The sequence below is a fragment of the Bombus flavifrons genome, chromosome 15 (genome assembly GCF_040668555.2).
Source record: "Bombus flavifrons isolate JBK064 chromosome 15, iyBomFlav1_principal, whole genome shotgun sequence".
Classification (NCBI taxonomy): Eukaryota; Metazoa; Arthropoda; class Insecta; order Hymenoptera; family Apidae; genus Bombus; species Bombus flavifrons.
The window spans coordinates 4,750,797-4,770,333 of NC_138456.1; the positions used below are offsets into that span (position 1 = coordinate 4,750,797).

Here is a 19,537-nt window from a genome sequence, read left to right on the forward strand (position 1 = left end):
CAGACTCGATCGAGTCTGCCACTAGCCGTTCACGGAAGTAGGAAGCAGACGTTCACTCACCTTCTCGTTCTGATAGGCGGTCACCGCGATAAACTCCGTCTCCTTGAAAACGTAACTCCTGAACGTCGAGTAGGGAAGCTTCAGGATGTCGTTGGCCCGCACCAGGTGAAACCTCGGCTGGTACTTGTGCATCGAGTTCAATATCGTCTGAAACAACCAATGGACCGTACATTGGGACAGACTGTTTCAGCTCTGAGCTCGTGCTCGCAATCGTTTCTCATTCTCTCTTCCTCTCTCGAGCGTGCTTTTTAGGAAATCGACTGGCTACCACGAGCAAAACCGCCTCCGCGTACAGGTTATCTGTGTAGATTGGCAACACTGCTGGGAATACCTTAATGGCGGATCTCGATCGTGGATTAGAAATTTGAATTAGAAAATATTTTTACTTGAGAATTTATGATACCAGGGTCTGATGATAATTTATCGAGATTACTGGACAGTTTTTTTTCGAGATGGTAATTTAGTGGCGATGGAATTTTTTACTAGATACAGAATACGGAGAAGTCTAACTAGGGAATTTAATAATTTCTAGATATGCGACTTTTGGTAATGGAAATTCTCACTAGACGTGGAATACAGCGAATGTCATTTAGCAAAAGGTGAAACGTGAAGATTCAATTTTTCGAAATTTGCCTTGGAAGCTTACGCGCTTTCGATACTAATTGAGAATGACTGGACGATTTCTTTTAGACAAAATAATGTCTCGTTGATTGAATCTTACAGTAGATGAATTTTATTTTGTAAGATGATTATAAATGATTGATTTACTGGATTTGATTAATGAGCTTGGACGCGATCTAAATGTTATTTCATAGATATATTCTCAATATTAATAGGGATTTTTCGAATGAAATAAAGTTCAATTTTTTCCCATCTTTGTCTTTACCTTCTTCGGAAATTTACAGCCAGTATCGGTCGATTTCGCTTTCAACTTGCTCTAACATCAGCCCACCACGAATATACTAGTCGTACACGATTCGAAAATTTACTTGCATCGAAGTATCGCCGATTTCTATACGAATCAAACTTTCCAGTTACGTGAAACGACGTTTTGTTCGCTAATATATTATACGCGATGGGCTGCTACAAACAAGCCAGATATCCCAGCAGAAGGGAGAAACCACGAGAAAGAGGAAAAGCAGGACAGAAGAGACACGAATTCTAGTCGGAGTTTATCATGCTCGTGGCATTCCGAAAGCGCGGTTTACAGATTGAGAAGATTATTTCGCAAAGCGGCATAATCGTTGCTCAAGTTGCATCATGCAGCGCTGATCGACTCGTATAAACTCGTTCTAAAGCTCGTCTTTCTTTCATTTGTAGAACCAATGTCTCCGCCACGACGATGACGACTATCGTTTTTATACCTTATGCCAATCGTATCATCTCGATTTCTCAATTTTACCCTCAATCTTACCGTCGTTAGCCTCCAATTTCCTCGCTACTTTAAAAATCGCGTTACGCAACAATCGTTTATTCCTTTTTCATCTGACTTGAAACCAAGAAAAAAAAAAAAAGGAAAAGGAAAAAGAAAGAGGATATAAGAAACGTAAAAGCTCGTATAAAAGTGATAATAATTTTTGTCAATATTCTTCGCTGTATTTATTTATGAAGTACATAACTCCGTGATCTAATTGAATATAATTCTTCAGCAATATAGCACTCGTAGTACATATATACAACATACATGTAATATAATGAATATTTTCGAACCAATTAAAATCTGTTGGACAAGAATCAAGAACGCTAAAGTACCTCTGCTGCGTTTCTAAAAAAAGAACAAAAATTGGCGTTTGCGTCCTTTCCTTTTGGAACACCTCAGTTATTTTCCAAATTTCCCTAAATTTCGTAAATAGACGGCGAAATCTGAAAATGCAAAATTGCACAGGATACACGTAACATAAAAAGATACACAGGGTATGCAAAGCACAAGGTTTTCTATAATAATATTCGATAAGTGAAAAAATGTTCTTTTCTTTTTTTATTTGTCTAATTATATTCTCAAAAATCACGAAGTTGCAAAAAATCGGCAGTCTAATTGGAGGTAGCGGAGAAATCTGAAGGATCACGGAGAACTGTAGGATGCAGAGGACACGTGAGAATAAGAAGCTTCGCGAGGCTGCTTTTTGAAAGAAACGCCGGCGCAATCTCAGTTTTTAATGGCGAACGCTTTAAGAGCGATTCGTGGCAAAATAAAACGATCGGTTCGCTTTTAGTCGCGTCTGGTTGCACGCGCGCCGACGATGCAAATGGCGCGGTAGCAGCTAACAAGATTGCACAGGACATTCCATCGTGGAATGGACGCAGCTTCGTTGGCGTCTCGATAAATCTACGTTCCATCCTGGAGTCGCGGTAATTACGCCGCGGAATTTTCGTAATGGAGAACAGCAGGCCGGTTACTATTTTATAAGAAGACGGCCGTGGCGAACGATCCTCCGCTTCTGACGAATGAACTTTCAATGGAATGCCATTTTTCGTTATTTGTATTAAACTTTTGCGTTTTTCAATCCCATCGCTCTTTACCGATAAATATTCAGCACTGTCTATGGACAAATATTTATACAAAGAACGAGGATATACTCTGTCTATTACAAAATGCAGGAGTGGAAGAACCATTTAATGGAAAACCATTTTTGTTATGTTATGTATATTGGACTTTTGTGTTCTTTAAATCCTTGTCTCTTTTTCTTTTTTTTTTTTTATTCATGAAATAAATATTCAGATATATTAGGTCTTTAAAAAGGATCGAACGACGAAGGCGTGTCTGTGACAAAATGTAGGATCGGGAGAAATTATGGTAATCCTAAGAGGAAACTTAAGCATCGGTCTCTTTTATCGTCCCTTCGAATCAAATTCGCTATTAGACACACTCCTATTCTATCGTTATATCTGATCGTGTGGATGTAAGAATTACATAAATCCAATTATACAAGTCTCACGAAATACTGGCTAATCGACGTCATCGATTGGATTCGAAGCTTGAAGTTAGAAGATAAGAACACTTCTCATCGAGCTATTATAATTCAATGGCGTTAACGCACCATACGTATTTGTTCTATCTAAACATGGTTTCACGATATTTTTATAATATTCAGGCTGCGATTAAAAATCAGGAAAATTGAGAAAAAGAAACTTCTCTAATCATTCGAAATCATACGCGAATATAGTAAATATATATATATATATATATATAAATATATAGAATATAGTAATTCACGTATACAGGAGATTTACCATATACAGATGAAATTATCTAAAAATTCTGAATTTGCATAAAGAGCGGCAGTCTAATTACAGCGAATGTTATACTTTTCTTATACGTGCTTCCTCATCACGTGTATTCTGCATATTCCGTACCATCGTATTTCCCATAAACGCATAGAAACCCCATTCGTAACCAGCATCCAACCACCTCCAACCGCCTCCACCTTCAGCCCAGAAAGCTTGTCTAGCCGACAGCGAACGATAAAACGAACCAACAAAAACTCATCCATCTTGTCAGGCAAAGGACATCGCGCGACGTTTCTTGTCCGCGCCCACGTCATCCGCTCTGAGAAACCAAAGTCCTCGAAAACGAACGTTGGTTAGAAACGAAAGGGGAGGATGAAGGGCAAAGGTCCGCGCGATAACGGTCCGGCAAAGAGAGAAACGGTGTCCAATGGAACTGTGGATAGCGAATGATGAAGAAGAGAAGGGGAATAGCTGCGACGGATCCGGCAATAAATAAAACGGCGCGCGTCCAACGTGGAAATCGCGATCACGCGAAAGAGAGAAGCTGGCTGGCCCGCGGTGACCGCCATTACGCGCGGCTCCGCACAAAGGGGAAATAATTAGCGCTGCTCGACTGATAAGCCGGCCAATCTAGGCGTTTGTCATTAGCCTATCAAAGCCGAATACCAGCGAGTCTTCTTGCTCTTTTATTTACGATCCGCCTCGACTCGGTTTCGTTCGAAGCTGCGAGTTGGCAGAAGTTGGCGTTTCTGCTATCTTCGTTCCCTCTGCTGGACCTTCGGCCTCGACACGCCTCCGGCGCCGTGGAAAATATGTGCGAACGTAGATCGCTGCAATTAGTACTTTTCCTCGGTCTAATCGTGTACCTGAGCTTTCCGCTTTTCTTTTCCGAAGAATTCGGCAGAAGATTCTTTGAGACGTTCGAGTCGAATTGGAATCGTTTCTTTATACGGTGTCTGTTATTATCGAATCGATGAAATCGATGGCTTGTTTGAGGATAAATTGAACGAACATGGAGAGGTTTAATTGCGACAATTTCGAACGGACGACGAAATGAAAGTCAGGAAATTGTTGAAGTCAATTTTGATAGTAAATATTCGTTGTATTTTGTTATAATTCTATGTCGAGTACGAAAGCTTCGTTTGTTACACTGTAGCAGGACGATATAATCTTTGAATGAAATTATTCAGTCACGTTAACACCTAAAACGTCGTAAAGTCAGCTCGAAAGCAACCTCACATCACCTACACATCACCTACATAACCAACTACGATCCACGCGTACTAGACATCATCGATCTCTCAGAACACGAGAAACAAAACTGTCGTATATAGGTGCCAGGAAATATGAAAAAACGACCAGCTCTCGAACAGCCAGCCACAACGAGTGCTACGCTTAGAACGTTTTAGATACGCACTCCGCTGTACTCCCGCGATTTTACATTTCCCATAAATACATAGAAATCCAAGACGCAGTGCTTACACAGAGACTGCGGATGTAAACGGAAATTCGAGTCTTTAGGAATACGAGTAAAGAGATGGAAACTAAGCGAATATTTGTTCCACTCTCTAACTATTACAGCGAGTATTATCATACTTTGGATATCTTATACGTTCTTTTTATACGCACTGCGCGTATTTCTGCGATTTCGAATTTCCCGTAAACGATAATTTAATCGTACAAATATACCAAGACGTATCATAGAAGGTAGTAGAAGGTGAGCGTAAAGGAACTGGAAAGCAGCGAAGCCAAGGTACGAGGAGAGGAGGCTGGTCATCGAGACGACTCCGGCGACTTACATACGTATCGTGCCGCGTGAATTGACCGGCCAGATAAAAGGGGTGGGAGAGGCGGACACCGGAGGCAGGAAAGGGGAGGCCGAGGAAAGTGAGAGAATATCCTGGCCGACACAGAAGCCGACGCTGCTAATGACTCTGTCCGCGGTAATCTCCGGGTGTTATCTGTCCTGGCTACCTGGGGCCCACCTACTTCGAATCACGAACCTGCACACGCTTCCACTTCGTTTCCTGCCGATCAGCCGCCGCTCGAACGCGCGTCGTTCTCCGCTTCCAACGACTTTGCCCCGACAACACGACCACTGGTAGCACTTTAAGCTCGCTGCTGATTATTTCCCTGGTTGATCGCTTGCCTCTTTTTCTTTCAGCTCCATGTTGTAAAGTTAAAGGATAGAGGGTTATGGGTGGCGGATTTCGGAGACGCAATCTGAGATGGCGAGTCGCCGTGAATTTATAGGCCAGCTCCTTCAATATTATCAGAGCGCGGATTTTTACGTATTTCAAATTTCAAGGAAAATGTAAAGATGCGCAAGTGTACAGAATTCTCGTAAGACACAAGGTAACGCAAAGAAATCTTTCGTCGTTGTATAGTACGATAGTCGTAGCCGTATACTACAACACCTTTGGATCGATGGAGGTCCGTGAAGAAAATCAGCCGGGAAATTGATCTTGTCTCTCGAATTCAACATCAAATTCTTATTTATTGCGTGGTATTCTGATCATTTCGAGAATCAGAAGTCTCGAAGAAACCATAGAACTCGATCGCTCTCTTGAAAGGAAATGTTAATGTTTGTTCGAACGTCGGCGAAAGCCAAAATAATTCACGCGAGATGGTTCTTCGCCGAAACAGTAAATCAAAAACACTATACTCGTCTTCCGTAGGTACACGATGATCTCCACTCGAAGCCAAGCAACATCCACCAATATCAAACACTCGATCCCCGCTAATCCCCTATATTCCAAATGGAGTAAGACGTTCCAGCTTCCTACTCAACTTCCTAAGCCAACAAAGAGAGAGTACAGATTCTATAAGAGGAATTCCACGGCGGACACGCGTAGTCAGCGAGGTCCTGGCCGCGTTGTTTGGTCAACCGATCTTACAGAAGGGCAAACAAGTCTCTCTGAACGCCGAAAGGGTTTGCCGGCGAAGGCTGCACGTCATCGACGGCTTCTTTCCGCGCGGAAAGTCGCGCGGCGAGAGAAGCGGACAAACGTGGAGACAAAGAGGTGCCCTCCAACCCTCTTTCTCCCACTCTCTTCCTTTCTGTTTCTTTCTCGCCGCGGCTCGAGGCGGCCCTTTTCACTTTGAGGGTTAAGAAGTTAGCTGATGGTTCGAGGATTACTTAGACTCCGTACATAAGGTAACTGTGCGCAGTTAGTTTGCGGTGCACACAGCCTCTGAAACGACCGGAGAGAGCTTCCTTCGCCTTTTTTCCTCTCTCGGTTTTCCCAACGACCGCCTTTCTCCCACTGAACTCGGACTCGGCGACGCTTCTGACAACTTGCCGTTGCCCCGCTCTCGGCTTCAGGATTTCGTTGTTTCCCCGGATTTCTGGCATTTTCGGTTTTAGAAGCGTGTTATCGCGTCCCGAGGAATTTTTTAGGTTCAGGTGCCAGTTCTGCGAAGTGGCGGGCGAAGGAAAGTTTGAATATCATTTCAATTTTATGGTAATTTCAGAAAATGGACTTTTATTTCGCAAGAGCTGCGAATAGACGCGATACGATATCCCGAAATGCATAGTTAGGGTTAACACGGTGAAAAGTATCTGGTACAAACTTACCAATACTGATACGTCAGTGATAATTTCAAACTTTCTTTTTGTTGTATGTCGTCAAATAGTTTTCCGAGTTAGGGATGATATAATAATGTATTGTTCTACCTATTCGATAAAATAATACAAAACAAAAAATGCTGCGCATCTGTTATTTCCTTATAAGACGAAAGAAACTTTTGGGACAATCTAATACTACTCTTCTGTGTTATTCTAAGCTTTGAGTGATTCCACATGGCAAGCTTTCGGTCCTACCATACGAAAAGTAAGATAATTTTAGTGTTTACTATAGCGTGGTTCAGTGAAAATAGAAGATTACTTTATAGGAAGCTGGAAACTTACTCCTAAGACTGTTTCGCGAGAATCAGCAGAAATATCAACATTACCTGAAACCATTATTTATCTACTATCATTATTACGCTATTACATAAAAGCAGAAGGTTACTTTATAAGAAATTCGTAACATCATCTCACAGATTGTTTCACAGAAATCCTCAGCATCTACTCGTCGCAACTCGTATTACCCAATGTCCTTAAACAGCGCCTAATCGTCAAATCCAGGCACAGGCGACTGTCGCAAAGCCTTGAGAGCCCATCTCACTCCGAACCTGTCGTGCAACCTGTCTCAAACAACCAACATGTCCGAAACATCTGCAATTAACTCGTTCCTCTCCTTCTCTGTCTACTTCTGGCTAATCGCTATAACTAAAAAGGTAGGTCGAGGAAGAAGATCGCGTCCTTGGCGCGCGCGAGAGGAAGCACAGAAAGAGGAGAAAGAAAAAGGAAAGAGGAAGAAGTCGAAAGAAAGAAAAAATAAGTCCATGGGAAGAACCTAAGGGGGTAGAAAAGACGTTAAGCCGCACGCGTCGTGGCGAAGGGGTGGAAGAGAAAGAAGAAGGGGTGGTGGACGAAAGGGTGGCGAGAACTGTGGCGCCACCTCGGCAGGAAGCGGCAGAGGAGCGAAGGCAAGGCACGCAGAGGGTCCTCCGTGTGTCGGGGGTGCGAGAAAGAAAAGGCGAGGCGGTGCGGCCAAGGGGGATGGAACGCGGATGAGGAGAAGGAAGGAGGTGGTCGTCCTAGTATCGACCGGCTGAAAAAGGGGTGGATTTTTCTACCCCTGGGCGGAGGACCAGCATTAGGGGGACGTGTTCTGGACTCGATTACAACTAGCCCACCTCTGATCTCCGCAAGCCACCAGGAAACCCCTCTACCATACACTTTCACCCTGTCTCAACTTCTTTCCAAGATTCCTGTTAGGGGTTGCTTCTCCACTTTCTTTCATCTTTTTATTTTTACTTTAACTCTTTCTGGTTTGTGCACTGTGTTTTTGGGACGTTGTCTGCGCTTGTTGGAAGTGTCGGCGGGTCTGAAGGTGAAAGTTTTTTTATGGTCGTTGTTAGGGGTTGCGTCTTGACCATGTAATATCCTTTTCGTTTCCTTTGGTTTCTGAGTTTTCAGAACTGGCTTTGGGATGATCGTTGTGGATGTTTTAAGGGTTGAAGACTGGTAGGATTTTTGTTTAACATCGATGATAGGGTTTTTTTGACTTTGTTTCATCTTTCTACGTAATTGAGATTGATTTCATTAATAGAACGTTGTTCAAAGAAGTTCAGGTGTCGAATAATCTCAATCATTCTATACCAAAAAACTGGCAAAATGTAATTTATACAACGATTAAAACCAACCACTTTATGCAAATATTTTCGTGTTTTACGACGAAACACATTCAAATTATTTTAATCGAATGTAAAAAAAAAACATTCAACCATTTGTTGAATTACAAAACTATCTCTTCCGTTTGGAACGATAAAATCCCTCTCAACAATAAATCGACCAAATTCTCCCAAATTAAAACGCTTAATATTCTGCCAATTGAAAATACACAACTCCTAGCAGACAAACACCTCGACAATACACCTAAACAAACCTTTCAAAATCACACTGTCGTCGCTGAATAAACTAAATAACCCAAAGTAACGCTCTAAACAAGCCAACCTTCTCCTTAACAGAGGAAGAAGAAGAATAACTGGAGTTCAGAGGACCGATCTAAAGTATAAAGTGTCTGTGAAGCGAAAATCACTGGCCCGTTCTATCCCACGCGGCCATCTGAATAGAAACTGTGCGAGTTAATCGGCCTGGCTGAACTTCGACACCGGCTCGCTTCCCCGGAATCCAATTAATCCCCGGATCGGATCTAAGTTCGGGGAAGTGACGCGTGGGACTGTTCGCGTACCTCTTCCTCGAACGAATTACGCGTCATACGCGATATCGTCGTCGTCGTCGTCGTGGTTGCTCTCTTGACAATCGTGCGCTGCAAAGAATCCGAAGAGGGAAAAGAAAAATGGATCCTCGGGGGCTTTCTCCGGCACTTTGCTCGGCCGGAAGCTAATTGGCCCGAATCGAGGGTGGCTTTTCCATCATCCGGTTCACGGCATTATGGCCGACTCGCACGTGAGCCTCGCCATCGACCAATGGGAACGCGAGTCGATGCACTCGAAGAACGGGACTCGACCGCTTCCCAACGATGTTCCTCGCCTTTCTTCCTTCCTCGCTTCCTTCCTTCGGCCTGATTCTGCCCGATCCGACGCGATAAAACCCCACGCTGAACTCGATAAACGCGTCTGATTTATCGTGAGAGAGGGTGCTTTCGAGATTTTCTAATCTTCTTAGGCAGGTCAGTCCGCTGCTCGGTAATAAGCGGTTTGAAAATCGGACGATCCACGAATTAAGGAATTAAGGGATGATGCACGAGGGGGCGGTGCAGAGGAAGGGTTAGAGGTGTCGGTTTTGCTTACAGAGAGACAATTTTACTCGGAGAGAGTACTCGCTTTGATAAGTTGCTGGTCGACCGAAATATTAAGAATTAAGAATTAAGAAGTTATTAATCAACTACTTTACATACTGCTATGCTATAAGAGTACGTGTATGTTTGGTTTTGGCGAAATTGGCCTAAGATCTTGTGCATCATATTTTGTCAAAGCTCAAGCAAAAACGTGTTTCTTTCGTTGATAATTGAGAAGAGAGAACTTTTTCTTACGTTTGTGAAACAGATTCTGTCTTGGTCGAAAGTCTTCTGCCGAATCTTTGAGCATTTCAAAATTGTACCTTAAGAAGTTATTAATCAACTACTTTACATATTGCTACGCTATAAGAGTACGTGTATGTTTGGTTTTGGCGAAATTGACCTAAGCTCTTGTGCATCATATTTTGTCAAAGCTCAAGCAAAAACGTGTTTCTTTCGTTGATAATTGAGAATAAAGAACTTTTTCTTACGTTTGTGAAACAGATTCTGTCTTGGTCGAAAGTCTTCTGCCGAATCTTTGAGCATTTCAAAATTGTACCTTAAGAAGTTATTAATCAACTACTTTACATATTGCCACGCTATAAGAGTACGTGTATGTTTGGTTTTGGCGAAATTGGCCTAAGATCTTGTGCATCATATTTTGTCAAAGCTCAAGCAAAAACGTGTTTCTTTCGTTGATAATTGAGAAGAAAGAACTTTTTCTTACGTTTGTAAAACAGATTCTGTCTTGGTCGAAAGTCTTCTGTCGAAGCAAAATAAATGTTGTTGTTTCACTGATACTCTGTTCTGTTTCCAAGAGAATAAAAGTTTCCTATTTATACAAAAGTGAAGCAAACGTTTCAGAGGATACGCTTCGTTTTGTAATTATATTTTTTTTCTTTTGGAATAGAAAAGATAGCAGTGAAGAAATTACTGTTATGTAACTAATTGGAGATTTGAATAGTTTCGTCCGATCTTTGGATAAGACGATGGAATATCTTCGAGACCTTGCTCCTTATTCAGGAGGAATCTATCGTTGCCCCGGTTAATCGTAAATTATCAAAGCCAGTGTCGAGTGAACTGGCCACGATAGTACCTATTTACTTTCATTCGATGATCAAAGAACCGCGTTGGGCCGATAATTCTTATCTGAGCGTGGACAGTGGTTCCATTTAGTCTTTGAAGTGCGCGTGAATTAGTCTGCAATTCCGGTGTCGAAACTAGAACCGTAGAGCGTCATAATGCAGCCAGTCAGTAGAGAAGTTACACTGATTTGATTCACAAATTGAAAAATTAAGAGATACAATTATTTTTGATGCTTTAAACTTGGAATCTACGATTCTTTATATCGTCTCCTTGCAATAAATGAACCATAATCCAACTTTAATCTAATTTTAATGTAATTTTAATGTAATTCAACTTGAATCGTGTAATTGGGTGAGAAGAAAAAGAAAGGTGCGATTCATAATTAAATATTAATGGAATAGTCAAGTATTAACGTAGCAATTAATGTAGCAATTTTATTATTGAAGTAATGGAAATTAAATTAGAGAATTTTTAATAAATTACGAATTATAATGAATGGAAATATTGCTACGGGATAAGTAAGTTCTCCTCGTTTAGATTGTACGATGAAGTGATTTCGAATGTTGTTTACTCGGCTCGATCAGCACCCGGTCAACAGGGGCCAAGATAGCTGAATAAGTCGATTAGCGAATCGATTGAGGAAATTAATAATAATGAGGATGGTGGTGATTCTTGTCTCTTTTCAACAAGTTAAAACCGATTTAAAAGAACTTGGGAGAAACAAACTTGTTAATATTATCTTCAATCTCTTTCATTCACGAATACAACATTACATAGGTGTAAACTAAAAAACAAAAACTAACATGTGTCTTTGGAAACTATTCGCCTTTCAATATTTGACGATTCGCCTTCTCTTTAACTAATCGTTCCATCATGAAAAAACAAAGAGATAAAAAGCACCTAAAAGGTATCCGCCCCTTAACGCTTAACGCTATAGTTTCTTCGCTTAACGATCGTTTCTATCGATCGTTTCGTTAAGAAGAAAAGTGAAAGACTAAAAGGATAGAAATATTAAAGAACAGTCAAGAAGTGTCTGTAAAAAGTAATCACCCTTTAACGCCTCACGTTTCTTCATTTTCCGCTGATAATCGTTTCCACCGATCGTCCTATCAAAGGAAATGGAAAAGACACGAAGCTGGAAAAATTAGCGCAGAGATAGAGAGCGTTTCTAAAACGTAATCACCGTTTGACGCTGAATAAAATTCAACCTTTTTCCTCGCCGATCGTCTGTATCGATCGGCCCGATGAAAACGACGATCGAGAAAGTAAGGGAATGGGGGAAAAGTGGAAGAGAAAACGCGATGTTCGAGGAATCCAGTGTTTAAATACCCAGCGGACGAAGGAAAAGGTAGAAACAGCAATCGAGAAACGTGTGACGCGGCGTCTTTTGAAAAACCACCCCCTCTGGATCTTTGCACGATTTCCATGCGGCGCGGAGGAGGAAAAAAAATCAGGCGGTGGAGAACGTTAAACGGAAATCAGCCGGCCGCTTACAAAGAGCCGACGCTTCTGGCGGGGGTGGTAGACGGGAAGAAAAATTCTTTGATGGTTGAAACGGTGGCGGCGGGCGTAGAACCGCGCGATGAAAGATGGGAAACGCCGCGGGGACACGGAGGTGGCGGGGGTAAGTGTGAAACTGCCGCCGATGTTCCGACAGGAATACAGGAATTTTCCTTCTCTCTGTCGCTGAATATTTTCCGCGGCCGGAATGCTTCAGCGTGGAATGTTCCTGCCTTTCAACGCGCCGATGGACGCGCGGAACGATATGGATTTATTCTTGCCGCGGTTCCCGCTATCGGAGAACGTTTATCATCGCTTAGATCGAAGACGTTTGAGCTTGCGAATGTTAGAGCGTTCAAAGCTTCGAATTTTTGTCAGCGTTCGAATTGCTGGATGTTCGAGCGTTCGAAATTTTCAAATCGAACTTTGTGCGCGAATTGCTGAATGTTCGAACGTTCAAACTTCTAAATCGAACTTTGTGCACGAATTGCTGGATGTTCGAGCTTTCTAAACTTCCAAATCGAACTTTGTGCACGAATTGCTGGATGTTCGAGCGTTCGAAACTTCCAAATCGAACTTTGTGCGCGAATTGCTGGATGTTCGAGCGTTCGAAACTTCCAAATCGAACTTCGTGCACGAATTGCTGGATGTTCGAGCATCCGAAACTTTTAAATCGAACTTTGTGCGCGAATTTTAAATTGCTTGCTAAGTAACTCGATAAATATTTAACGGTGCAAGCTGGAGAATTCGAAAGACGAGGAGTCCACGCGATTTCGATTTTTCGAATTGACGTCCTGCGATCGAACATTCGGAATTCAGACACTCGCAAAGATAAAACAGCTGTCGCGATTACTTGGTTTCCGAAATTTCGAATTCGTCGCGCTTGAGCTCGCGAGTTCGAGAACTAAAAATAACAGAACTGGCGCGATTTCGATTCTCGAGATTTCAAATTCTCCATTGTGAGTATCGAAGTTGAATACCTACAAATTGTTTGCAACGTGAAACTCGCGGAATTTTAGGCTTCCTAAAATAACGAATTCTCTAAAAGATAAATATGTGATTCTGAAAAATAACTTTCACACAACCGCGACGCAGCAAATTTGTATTAACCGTGGCGCAACTCGCGTAATTCCAATCCACGGAAATCAAAGTTGCCAATGCGAAACTCCACGAATTTAACATTTCTGAAATAACGAACTCCCTGAAAAAAATGGATATTTAAAAAAAAAAAAGAAAAAAACATTCGTGCAATTGCAACGCGGGAAATATAAATGAGGCGCCGCGTGGTTCGACGAAATCAACCTCGGAGAATAAAAAAATTCGCTGAATTCGAGCACGTGCACGTGTGCGGCGCAGGAAATACGGATTCCGGTGATTAAAATCCTGTTTGCGACGGCCAGTACGTTGCCCTAATTGGAAAATTGAGTTGCGTATGAACGAAATGCGTTGCAGAACAGCGCAATCGTCTTTCTTCGAACGATTAGTAGCGGATAGACTTGGTAGAAAAAGTGGCTTGGTTATCGTGTTATCGCCGTGCACTTCGTATTGTGTACCCGACAAATGGTTAAACTGTTGCTCATTAGCTAATCAATTACAAATTTGCCCGATACCAAAGCAAATAACGCTATAAAACTGCGAATGTCGCGCAAAAAGAAGTCGCTTCTTTATCGTAACTGGTGACAAACAAGATAAAACAGTCGCGAACCCGCTTGTTACGCAACCGTCGTTTACTTTTTTACAATTTTATTCTCGTTAAAATAATAAAACAGAAAGAGAGAGGCAGAGGGACATTCGTTTTTCTGCGTTTAAATTGTAAAATCGTGAACGTTACAAGGGGGAGGGGGCAGGGGAATAACCAGCCGCCTTTTTGCAACGCCGTTTAAATGAATTTTCGAGACGTAGATTCGATGAATCTCCACGGAAGAAAAATAAACGATAAATGCGTCGATAATGAAATATGTATAAAAATGCTCGTTGTAAAGCCTGGCAGGCTGAAAGGGTGAGATACGACTTTGTTACTTTTTATGCAATATTAATGTCCGTCTATAATGTTCTCTTTTATATCTCTCTGTTTAATTACGCATAGCGGAATCTTAGCGTAATACGTCTAGCAAAAATATTCCACTAACTGGAAGATTCAAATATAAAAGATTAACGTCGTCGAACAAATTTATTGAAACCTTAGAAGATGAAAATTACAGGGAATAAAAGTAGCTAGTTCGATACGTTTAAGAAAAATATTCCATCTGTGGACAAACTTCGGAACAAAAAATTATATTGTATTGAATATTATTCGAGGTACTCGAAGATAAAAATCGAGAAGAATAGAAATATCGCGTAGAATAGACAGTTTCAAGGAGAAATTACGTCATCGAATATTCCTCGAAGCATCGAAAGAAGAATGGTAGAAAGATTAGAAACATTTCCACATATTAAAAAAAAAAAAAAAAAAAAAAAAAAGGAAAAAATAGACTCCAACATCGACAGTCTTAACTAACCACGAGAAATTACGCGTATCATCAAAAATATTCTATAAGACATCGGGCTTGTCGAAGAAACATCTCGATAAACATAATAAAGATTATTATAACCAATAAAGAATATTCCACGAACCTTGTAACTTCAAAATTAAGAAATCACCTCGTCAAATATCCCTCGAGTGATGGAAAAACGGCGGAGTAAATGAATAGAAAAAAGATTACCTTCTAAACACCCCCCCCCCTCCACTCCTCAAAATCAATCTCCAGTTCCAATTGTCCCAGGAAACAGAGAAAAGAAGATATTTTACGGACGATATCCGGACGTTGCACAGTCGTACTCGATCCCCGTAACAATTTCCCGGACAGTTTCCCATCGAAACACCGAGCAACCCCCTTCCACCCCCTTCTGAATCGAAGATCACGATGACCAACAATGGTGCTGATTGAAAGCAATTATCGGACCTTTCTTCCTTGTACTTTTTAACTTACCGCCGCGGTAACACCCCTGTTGGCTTCCGCTCGAGATACCGTCAGCCCTGTGATTTTCACGTGGGGTGACGAGGTCAATCGTGACCCACGAAGAGAGAAAAAAAAAAGTAAAAAAGAGAAGAAGAAGGAAAAGGAAAGCAGAAGGAAGGAAGGAGAGAAGAGGTAGCAAACAAGGGAGAAAAAACTGAATACATCGCCACCCCCTGCGTTTTCGGCTCGCGTCTTTGACCACCCCCAGGAGGCTGCTAATCGAGCGCCGCTTTTTTTCGAATACAAACGAACCCCTCCGGGTGATATTTTTCTTGCGCTAGGCGGAAACCAAGATGACCAGCGTGGATTCTTGGCGCAGAATGAATTGTGAGGGGGTTGTCGGGGGTGTAATTCGTGGCGGAAGACCGGATAGGGCGAGTTCGGTGCGTGGAATTTGTTTGAATAACATTGGATCGATCGGGCGGTTCTTTAACGCGTTGACTTGCACGCCAACTTGATGTATTTGGCACACTGGCAGGCCGCGATAATTTGAAATATACTACGCCATAATATTTAATCTTTGCAAGGTATCTATCACGTTGTATTTGCGCACTCCTTTTCTGCCGATATTATCTAAATCAGCCACGTTGCTGAATATTATCTTATTTTAAACGTTCTAAAAAACTGAGTTATCGAGGCCAACGGTGGCCACTTAATCAGCGTTTCAAGAAAAAATGGCAAATTGAGGTGATATTTATCATCGTCTTCAGTGTCTAACAGCTTTAAATGTTTATCATTTTCTAGACTATATTTATTAGAATTATTCCAATATATGTTTAGAATGTTGGCCGATCTTTATTCGGATTATTCGAGTTATTAGGCGAATTCGGTTCTATCGCCACCTTTTAACTGTATTTTATATCTCTACTTACGAATTAGTATACTTATCTGCTAATTGTAGGTAGTTAAAGCGTATAGTCATCCATAAAAATACTTTTCGTACGTTCTAAGGCCATTCTCGTTAAAAAAGGATGCTACAAAATTTCACTGCGAGGCGTGTAGACTACGAAGGTTGGAAGGACAGAATATTTTAATAATAAAAATAAAAAAAAAAAGAAAAAAATACAATTACAACGAACAAACGATTTACCAGGTGGACAAAAAGCAATCGTAAATGTTTCAAATTGATCTTTTCCCTTATAAAAGAAACGAGAAAGAATGAAGTTTTCTGATTAATTTGGTAGAATCGATTTAGTTGAATAATAGGATATCGCTTTTGAGTATCATAAAATTTGAGAATGGATTCCACTTTGGTTGTACAGATAAGAAACGCCGCTAATCGCGAAATACGTGTTTCTTAATGTGGTCGATTAAACGAAATGCTAAAAATACAGATCGAAAATGTCAGCCAGCCACGCTGATATAAAAGGAACGAAATCTGTCCGAGAACTACGAGAGGATCGCTCTTTTACTTTCCCTTCGAATAATCGAGAAATTAAAGTCGATCCAGACGACGTATAATAAATTCATTAAGAAGTGGCGAGCACGTCGATCAGCGCCGATCTAAAAACATCCCGATTCTTCCGCCATATTTTACTTAACATTCATCAAGCAAAAAGCAGTTTATCCTTCCCTATGGCAATAAAGTTAAGTAATAAAACTAAAATAGCGGCGACGTTAAAGAAGCGACAATTAACGAGACACGATAAAACTAACGATTAACCGTCCCTAGACCTAAGCTACAAATTTCCATTCGAACAAGTCACAGCTGAAAGAAGAAAAAAATGGTCGTTTAACCGTAGAAACTGTCCTCACTTTCTCAACGATTTAACTGCGATGGAAATCAAAGGCGACACCGCGTGACATGTTACACATTGACAAGATCAAAAAAAAAAAAAAAAAGAAGAAAAAAAGAAAGAAAAGAGCTAACCTTTAATAAAGAAAAAATCAGAAAAAAGAAACACAGAGGCTCGTTAACAATTAAAGCGTTGACAGCAGATGATGAAAGGAAGGATACAAGGCGTTTCTTTTGAAAGACGATGCCTTTTCAGAAGGACCCTGTGAAAATATGTCGTAAATATGGGCTCGTAAAGAAGATAGGAGGAGCTAATACATACACTTTCGTTTAAAAGTTTGGAGATTTGCTCTTTCCAACAAACACAAGCTTTTTCTTACCCTTCTCCGACGTATGAGAATATTACGTTCGTACGTTTTGTCTTTAAATAAGATACTATTAATTAGAAGGAAAGGACATTCTTCTGCCAATTATAGTCTCGAGGCTTTCAATATTTTTTGCAACATTACGCTACGAAAGAATCTCTTGGGAGTAATAAAATATTTATAAATTCTACGATTAACAAATTTTTAAATCCATCCAAAAATCTCTCGTCTCTTTTTATGAGTCATTTTGTCTTGGTCACCAGTTGACTACGTTGTATTTACACTTGCAAGCGGTAAAATCCACCTAACCGAGACTCGTCTGTTCCTGTTAATTGTTAATTTTGTAGCTGCAGATATTTGCAATTAAAAATTGCTTTTTTTAAAATAAAAAATAAAAAAATAAAAATAAAAAAAAAGAAAATAAAAAAAGAGAAAGACGTGGAGAAATTTGTCATTTTATAAACGTTGCGAACACAAGGAGAATCGACATTTTTCGTTTTATCAAACGTCGAAGCAAGAAACCATTTACATTTCGCGTATTTTCCAAAAATACGCGCCAATTGGAGTACAGTTTATTGCGATTTATTACAATAAAATTCTAATATGTCGGAAACTTTTGAACAGGAATGTATACAGAGAATCGACGTGTGCGTTAAACGTCGTGATCACTTGAGAATTATACTGTGTGTATATTTATTTGTTGGTACGTGTGTAGGTTTTCCGTTTCTCGTTTCATTTTACGACTTGGAACCGTCGGATTTCGTGGATCAGAATTTATCACGAGAATATCCGTGACCCCGAGAGACGCACGGATAACCTCGGGACTGGGCCTCTCTATCGCAATCTGTCTCAATAACTCGACGCAACGATGCGTGGCCGTCGATGCTGGTAATTGACGTGTCGACCCGTTTTTTCCGTGGGAAGCTAGGCGATCTAGTTTTATTCGTGCAACTTGTCGCCAAAGAACAAGAAGAAAGAGAGAGATCTCGTTTGAGAATCGTAGATTTCGACGAACATTTCGATTGAAAATTTTCAGCAAATGCAGAATGAAGCACATTTTCGATCGAATGATAGCCATTCGAATATAAAAAGCCTATAATTCTCGATAAATTATCTATTCATCGTGAAAATATCATTTACTAAAGTTTCTCAACAATTTTATAAAGTTATCTGAAATACGAATACAGGAATGATGGTCAAGAGCAATCGATTATTATAACATTTCACGTCTAAAACAAACCCCCAAAAAATTCCCAACAACATAATCAATCAAATCGATTAATGAATGAATCCACGCTATTTAATACAATGTACAATAATAATATTTCACGAGTAAATCTAACTTAAAATGATTCTGAAGAAAAATTCACGAATAACAGTAAACATTAACTGACAATAATACTTCATATATGAAACTATGCAGCCCAAAGAAATCCTAAACACAAATCCAAGAATAATTGTCCACAGCAACTAAAACCTCTAAAGCTGCTAAAAGAATTCTAAACAGAAATCTGTGAATAATAATAGTCCACAGTAATTGATACAGTAATATTCGTACGTAAAACTATCCAAATTCAGGAAAGTTTTAAATATAACTGCAAGAGTAATAAACCACATTAACTGACATAATAATATTTCATGTATGAAACTATGCAGCCCAAAGAAATCCTAAACACAAATCCAAGAATAATTGTCCACAGCAACTAAAACCTCTAAAGCAGCTAAAAGAATTCTAAACAGAAATCTGTGAATAATAATAGTCCACAGTAATCGATACAGTAACATTCGTATCTAAAACTATCCAAATTCAGAAAAGTTCCAAACATAAATGCAAGAATTAGTCCAGAATAATTGACATAATATTTCATGTATGAAACCATGCAGCCCAAAGAAATGCTAAACACAAATCCAAGAATAATTGTCCACAGCAACTAAAACCTCTAAAGCTGCTAAAAAAATTCTAAACAGAAATCTGTGAATAATAATAGTCCACAGTAATCGATATAGTAATATTAGTATCTAAAACTATTGAAATTCAGAAAAGTTCCAAATATAAATGCAATAGTAATAATCCAGAGTAACTGACATAATAATATTTCGTATCTTTTCGATACGTTTTACTATCAAAAAGCTTCCAAAAAATTGCAAACACAAGCGCAAGACTAACAGTGGTATAGTTAATCATCTAATATGAGTAATAACGTTTCACGACTA

At 40.2% G+C, this 19,537-nt stretch overlaps 1 protein-coding gene across 3 annotated transcripts in view; it reads right to left on the reverse strand.

Moving 5' to 3' along the window:
• Positions 1 to 19,537, reverse strand: part of bi (T-box transcription factor bifid) — a 168,934-nt gene that overhangs the window by 15,164 nt on the left and 134,233 nt on the right. For all 3 annotated transcript variants that reach the window (XM_069128602.1, XM_069128600.1, XM_069128601.1), the window contains exon 5: positions 61 to 207. In XM_069128602.1, the coding sequence (XP_068984703.1) occupies positions 61 to 207 (147 nt within the window). The remainder of the gene's footprint in view (positions 1 to 60; positions 208 to 19,537) is intronic.